This window comes from Chiloscyllium plagiosum, chromosome 5, assembly GCF_004010195.1.
Source record: "Chiloscyllium plagiosum isolate BGI_BamShark_2017 chromosome 5, ASM401019v2, whole genome shotgun sequence".
In the NCBI taxonomy this organism is placed as follows: domain Eukaryota; kingdom Metazoa; phylum Chordata; class Chondrichthyes; order Orectolobiformes; family Hemiscylliidae; genus Chiloscyllium; species Chiloscyllium plagiosum.
The window spans coordinates 115309918-115317473 of NC_057714.1; the positions used below are offsets into that span (position 1 = coordinate 115309918).

Consider the following 7556-nt stretch of genomic DNA (forward strand, 5'->3'; position numbering starts at 1 on the left):
CTTCTTCCTGACCTCTCCGCCCCCACCCCCACTCCGGCCTATCACCCTCACCTTAACCTCCTTCCACCTATCGCATTTCCAACGCCCCTCCCCCAAGTCCCTCCTCCCTACCTTTTATCTTAGCCTGCTTGGCACACTCTCCTCATTCCTGAAGATGGGCTCATGCCCAAAACGTCGATTTTCCTGCTCCTTGGATGCTGCCTGACCTGCTGCACTTTTCCAGCAACACATTTTCGACTTTTGGTGCTGGTTTGGTTTGCATTATCAACTGCTCCAAATCTAGAACCCCCTTTTCCCTATTGCTTATATTACATAGAACATATAGAACATAGAACATTACGTCTCTTAGAAGCTTCTTAAAGTGTTCTAAAGAGGGGCATGAATAGGATTAATGGTAGTTGTCTTTTTCCTCAGATGGGGGCACATTTTTAAGGTGAGAGCAGAGCAATTTTAAAAAGACATGAGGGATTTTTTTTTTCACACAGAGGGTGGTTTGTATATGTAATGAAATTCCTAAGAAAGTGGTGGATATGGATACAATTACAACATTTAAAAGGCATTTGGATAAGTACATGAATAGAAAAGGTCTGGTCAGATATGAGCCAGGAGCAGGCAGATGGGACTAGTTTAGTTTGGGATTATGTTCAGCATGGACTGGTTGGACTGAAGGTTCTGTTTCTGTGCTGTATGACTCTATTCATTGAATCCCTATGGTATGGAAATAGGCCATTTGGTCCAAAAAGTCCACACTGACTCTCCATTCAGTAACCACTCAAAACCATTCCCTATTACTTTACATTGCCCCTAACTAATGCACCTAACCTACACATCCCTGAACACTATGGGTAATTTAACATAGTCAATTCACCTAACCTGCACATCTTTGGACCGTGGGGGGGAAACCGGAGGAAACGCGCACAGACAGGGGAAGAATGTGCAAACTCCACTCCGTATTGGCCCGTGGCTGGAATCAAACCCTGGTCCCTAGCGCTGTGAGGCAGCAGTGTTAACTGCTCAGCCACCGTGCCACCCAGGAACAACTTTGAAAATCTATGACTGTCTTGTAGAAAGATCGAGTTGCCATTATGATTACAAACAAGCACAATGAATTCTCTTTAGGTAACACAGTGGGGTACAATAATATCTGTAAAAAGCACGTTTGATACAAATTTATCAAGTAAAACATCATTCCAGATTTTATATTCTGCCCCGGGTCTAATTTGAGACCCTTGAGTTAGTTACTAGGGAACACAGCTATTTGCATCATGTTGCCCTCCCAATGGTTTTTATCTATGGAGTACATTCAGTTAAGTGGGCTGCACCCAGGGGTGGAGAGCAACAATTGCTCCTTATAATAGGGATCAGCTCCTCCATTGAACAGAGGTACTGTCACTGGACATCAGTTCAATATTCAGAACTGGAATTCCGATGTTTGTTCCTGGAGTGCAGGTCAAAACCATCCCTGCAACTCTGCAGTGACAATCTGAACTTAGCCAAAATTCAGTATCCTGCTGGATTTAGACATCACTACCAGAATTTTCCTCACAGGCTTCACGTCACATTTTGAACTGCAGGAGTCAAAGGTCAAAAAAACTGGGATTGTCTACTGTTTAGAAAAGGTCAAGGGGCCTTGTGGGAAAAAGCTTTTAAAAGAGAATTAAGTTGTTTTATTCCTTAATTGCTGGAGAAAAACACTTTGTTTTGGAAGGGTCTAGTGCTGGAGATTGCCTAACAACAGTCTGTGGTCTTTTGGATTCTGTTTTGCTACAGACTGAGAATTGTTCAGCTATGGATAGGCTTAGAAAGAAGTAATTTTATCTATCTCTTTTGTTTTCTCATACTCTCTCTCAATGAGTTACAATATACCCTATGAAGAAAACCAGTTGAAGAAATATCTCAGTGAAATTTTTCCTGAGGATCGGAAAAACTCCAGGAATCAATATATTAGAAGTTTACTGAGGTAACTTGTACCAAATATTATTCCATTTAGATAGAGAGCCTTTGCTTTTCTTCCTTTAAGTATTTTTGTAACCTTTAACCTTGTATGTTGATTTACACTTATATTTGTATTCTCTGTCTCTTTCTGTCATTTGTTTGTGATTTCCCATATTAATACCTTTCTCTCTTCCTTTGTCTCTACTCTCTGATTTATGAAACCTTCACAAATGTGATTCCTTGCCCAACTATTTAATTTAAAGCTCTCTCTACTGGTTATGCAGCTTTTGGAACATGCTTCAGATGTAGAATGTCCAAAACAATATACTGTATATTCTACTGTCCCATATACTAGTGCCAGTGCTCCGCAAATGGAACCCACTTCCCCCGAACTAGTCTTTGAGCCACACTTTAACTTCCGTAATTTTATTTGTCCTAATCCAATTTGTTGTGACTCAGGTAATAATCTAGAAATTATTTATCTGAAGATAATCCAGAGATGATTACCTTTGAGATATCGCTTTTAAATTTGGCTCATACCTCAGACTGCCTGTGCAGAGCCTCTTTCCTTGTTTTGTCTACATCATTGGTATCTACATGAATCAACAACAGGATCCTCTACCTCCCACTGCATGATCCTCTCCAACTCTGAGAAGGTTCCCCAAACCCCGGTACCAGATCAGCAAGACATCCTCCTGAACTTTAACTGTACTATGCAGAATAATGTCAATCTCCTTCACTATAGTGTCCCCTACAACCAATATAATCTTCTTTGTTTCCTTCCACTTGAATGGCTTCCTGAAAATTATGCAAGTTTACAATTATATGACACTGAATAGAAATAGTCCCCAGTTTCTTGGACAACATTCTTCTGTCAACAATTAGACATACCATTTCATTACTCATTCATCTCATTGCTATTTACAGGGCATTACCAATTCAGTATCAAATGGTTGCTAAGCTTATTTATATATTGGAAGACTTCAAAACGAATCATTGTGCCAAAGAACCTTAAGGCATTTCACTATACTATGATCCTCGGTAAAGCAACAACGTATTGGAAAAAAGATTAAGGTCGGTGAGCCTTCCCACCCTCTTTGTCATTGTTGGCATGGAGGTAACAAGAAAGAGGAAGTCACAAAAATAAAGAAAATTAAAACAGTATCAAGCTGACTCACTTGCAAAATGAAAGGGGAATTTCCAAGAAGGTTCTCCTGCATGCCTACTGTAATAACCATTTAGACTTTTTTTCCTGGGCTTTATTGACAAAGCTACAGGAGAACCTCACTTGGAAAATTCTTTGGTGTTTGTTGATTGTTAATTGTCTCATAATAACAGCCCCACCCCTCCACCACCACACCCCCACCATAAAAATTACGCACAGGTTAATATGGGAGGAGATCTTCTGGCTTCAATGGGGACCACGAGTGGATAGGGTGTCTGTGTCTCCACTAGTAGGAAATCCTCATATTCAGCTGGTGAATCAGGAGCAAATCGGACAGTGTACTGGCAGCTCATGCCCGGAGCAACGATGCCTCCCTCTCCTGGAAATTTACCTGTTTGGTGACACAGAGTTAGAAAAATGAAAGGCAATTAATATGATGCTTTGACAGCATGCATCACCACCAGAGACAAGTTAATCATAGAATGATTAGCCTATCATTTTTGTGCAAGTTGTCTGACCAATTAATCCAATTCCCCTTTGATTTTCTTTTCTTCTCAAGTAATTTATCCAATTCCCTCTGAAAGTGATTATTGAATTTTACCACCTGTCAATGAGTGCACAATAAACCATAACTACTGCAGAGTAAAAAAAACTTATCTACTGCTTTGGCTTCTTTCTTACATATGTTTCGTCATTGTTTCATACATGTAGACTGTTCAGGTGCAAAGACGGTTTTGAGTAGAGTGATATGATCTTCCTGTTGGATGTAGGAGATTAGGAAAAATTTCCACATTACTGATGATTATGTCTGTAGGAAGTGTGTTTGATTGCGAATCCTATCAGATCGCATGGATTGGTTGGAGTGGCAGTTAGAGACAATGAGAAATTTATAGGAGTCAGGGGGTAGAAAAGGTAGGAAGAGTCAAAGGTAGAAAAACCACAGATACAGTCAGGTAGATAGATGGGTTACCTCGAGGAAAGGTAGGAGAGGTAGGTAATTCATGCAGGAGTCTCCTGTGGCTATCCCCAACTCAAACGAGTATACTGTTTTGGAAAATGTAGGAGGTGATAGACTCTCGGGGAATGTAGCACTGACAGTCACGTTTCTGGTACTGAGACGCGCTCTACTGTGATGAGGGGTATATCAGGTTTCAAGTGATTGGCTGTGATAGGGAACTCTCTAGTCAGAGGCACAGACAGACCAGGGTCAAAGATGTCTTGGAGAGGGTGCAGAATATTCTCAAAGGGGAGAGAGAGACCAGCTGGTGGTTGTTGTACGCATTGGAACCAATGACATAGGGAGAGAAGAGGACAAGCTTCTGAGGAGAGAACATAGGAAATAAGGCAGGAATTTACAATGTAGGTCCTCAAGGCTAGTGAGAGTAAAAATAGGAGGATAGAACAGATGAATGTGTAGCTGAGGAGCTGGTGCAGGGAAGAAGGATACACAGATATGGATCATTGGTATCTCTTCTGGGGTAGAAGTAACCTGTATAAGAAGAATGAGTTGCACCTTAATTAGAGGGAGACTAATATACTGGCGGGGAGATTTGCTGGAGCCACTTGGGAGGATTTAAACTAGTAGGGTTAAACCCAGAGAGATAGTGAGAAACAGAAACACAGAAAATAGGTGCAGAAGTAGGCCATTCAGCCTTTCAAGCCTGCACCACCATTCAATGTGATCATGGCAGATCATGCAATCTCAGTATCCCACTCCTGCTTTCTCTCCATACCCCTCGATCCTATAGCCACAACGGCCATGTCCAGCTCCCTATTGAATATATCGAATGAACTGGCCCCAACAGCTTCCTATGGGAGTTCCACAGGTTCACAACTCTCTGAGTGAAGAAATTCTTCCTCATCTCAATCCTGAATGGCATATCCCTTATTCTTAGACTTGGTAGTTCTGGACTTCCCCAACATTGGGAACACACTTCCCGCATCCAATCTGCCCAGTCCCATTAGGATTTTATATGTTTCTATGAGATCCCTCCTCTTCCTTCTAAACTCCAGTGAGTACAAGCCCAGTCGATCCAGCCTTTCTTCTTATGTCAGTCCCGTCATCCCGGGAATCAGTCTGGTGAACCTTCACTGGACTGTCTCAATTGCAAGAATGTCCTTACTCAGACTAGGAGACCAGAACTACACACAATACTCAAGGTAGGGCCTCACCAACACCTTGTATAATTGCAGCAAGACATTCTTATTCCGATACTCAAATCCTCTCACTATGAAGGCCAGCATGCCATAAGCTTTCCTCATCACCTACTGCACCTGCATGCCATCTTTCAGCGACAGTTCCACATTAAGCTGGAGAGGGCTCAGAAGAGATTTACTAGGATATTGCCGGGTATGGAAGGGTTGAGTTATAAAGGAAGGCTGGATAGGCTGGGACTTTTTGCACTGGAGTGTTGGAGGTTGAGAGGTGACCTTACAGAAGTTCATAAAATAATGGGTGTTTTAGATAGGGTTAATTGTAGTTGTCTTTTCCCGAGGATGGGGGATTTCAAGACGAGGGGAAAAATTTTAAAGAGGGATTTAAAAAAGACAGCAGTAGCAAATGTTTTACACAGAAGGTGGTTTGCGTGTGGAACGAACTTCCTGAGTAAGTGGTGGATGTGGGTACAATCACAATGTTCAAGAGTCATTTGGATATGTACATGAAAAGGAAAGGTTTGAAGGGATAGGCAGGTGAAACTAGTTTAGGTTGGGATTACGTTTGGCATGGACTGGTTGGACTGAAGGTTCTGTTCCTATGCTGTTATGACTCTATGACATCCAGGTCTCATTGCACCTCAGCATTTCCTAAAATATTCCTATAATAATCTGTTTTTGGAAGCTCACATTTATCCACATTATATTGCATTTGCCAAGTATTTGCCAACTTAGCAAACCTGTCCAAGTCACCCTGCAACTTTGAATCATAGAATCCCTACAGCAGGCCATACGACCCATTAAGACCACACCAATCCTCTGAAGAGCATCCTTCCCAGACCCACCCCCTCTATCCTATCCCTACCCTATTCCCATGGCTAATCTACCTAATCTGCACACCCCTGACACTAAGGTGCAATTTAGCATGGCCAATCCATCTAAGGTGCACATCTTGGACTGTGGGAGGAAACCGGAACACCTGGAGGAACTAGATGTAGACATGGGGAGAATGTGCAAATTGAACCCAGGTCAATGGCACTGTGAGGCAGAAGTGCTAACCACTCAGCCACCGTGCCACTCCCTCTTAGCAGCCTCCTCACAGAACACACTGCCACTCAGGTTAGTGTTGTCTGAAAATTTGGAGATGTTGCATTCAGTTCCTTCGTCCAAATTGCTAATGTATATTGTGAACAGCTGGGATCCCAGCACTGAACCTTGCAGTACCCAACTTGTCGCTGCCTGCTGCTCTGAAAAGGACCCATTTATTCCAACTTTCTGCTTCCTGTCTGCCAACCAACTCTCCGGCCATGTCATTACATGACCTCCGATACCATGAGCTTTAATTTTCCTCACTAATCTCTTGTGTGGAACCTTGTCAAAAGCCTTTGGAAAGTCCAGATGCACAACATCCATTGATTCACTCTTGTGCTCTCCATTGGTCACTTAGGACATAGAACAATACAGCACAGAACAGGCCCTTCGGCCCACGATGCTGTGCTGAACATTTGTCCTAGCTTAAGCACCTATCCATGTACCTATCCAATTGCCGCTTAAAGGTCACCAAAGATTCTGACTCTGCCACTCCCACAGGCAGCGCATTCCATGCCCCCACCACTCTCTGGGTAAAGAACCTACCCTTGACATCTCCCCTATACCTTCCGCCCTTCAGCTTAAATTTATGTCCCCTTGTAACACTCTGTTGTACCCGGGGAAAAAGTCTCTGACTGTCTACTCTATCTATTCCCCTGATCATCTTATAAACCTCTATCAAGTCACCCCTCATCCTTCGTCGTTCCAATGAGAAAAGGCCTAGCACTCTCAACCTATCCTCGTACCATCTATTTTCCATTCCAGGCAACATCCTGGTAAATCACCTCTGCACCCCCTCCAAAGCTTCCACATCTTTCCTAAAATGAGGCGACCAGAACTGCACACAGTACTCCAAATGTGGCCTTACCAAGGTCCTATACAGCTGCAACATCACCTCACGACTCTTGAATTCAATCCCTCTGCTAATGAATGCTAATACACCATAGGCCTTCTTACAAGCTCTATCCACCTGAGTGGCAACTTTCAAAGATCTATGAACATAGACCCCAAGATTCCTCTGCTCCTCCACCTACTAAGAACCCTACTGTTAACCCTGTATTCTGCATTCTTATTTGTCCTTCCAAAATGGACAACCTCACACTTGACAGAGTTGAACTCCATCTGCCACTCCTCAGCCCAGCTCTGCATCATATCTAAGTCCCTTTGCAGCCAACAACAGCCCTCCTCACTATCCACAACTCCACCAACCTTC

At 42.9% G+C, this 7556-nt stretch overlaps 1 protein-coding gene across 4 annotated transcripts in view; it reads right to left on the reverse strand.

The window, feature by feature from the left end:
* Positions 1-7556, reverse strand: part of dlec1 (DLEC1 cilia and flagella associated protein) — a 186422-nt gene that overhangs the window by 106207 nt on the left and 72659 nt on the right. For all 4 annotated transcript variants that reach the window (XM_043690852.1, XM_043690850.1, XM_043690851.1 and 1 more), the window contains one exon: positions 3318-3491. In XM_043690852.1, coding sequence (XP_043546787.1) covers positions 3318-3491 — 174 coding nt within the window. The remainder of the gene's footprint in view (positions 1-3317; positions 3492-7556) is intronic.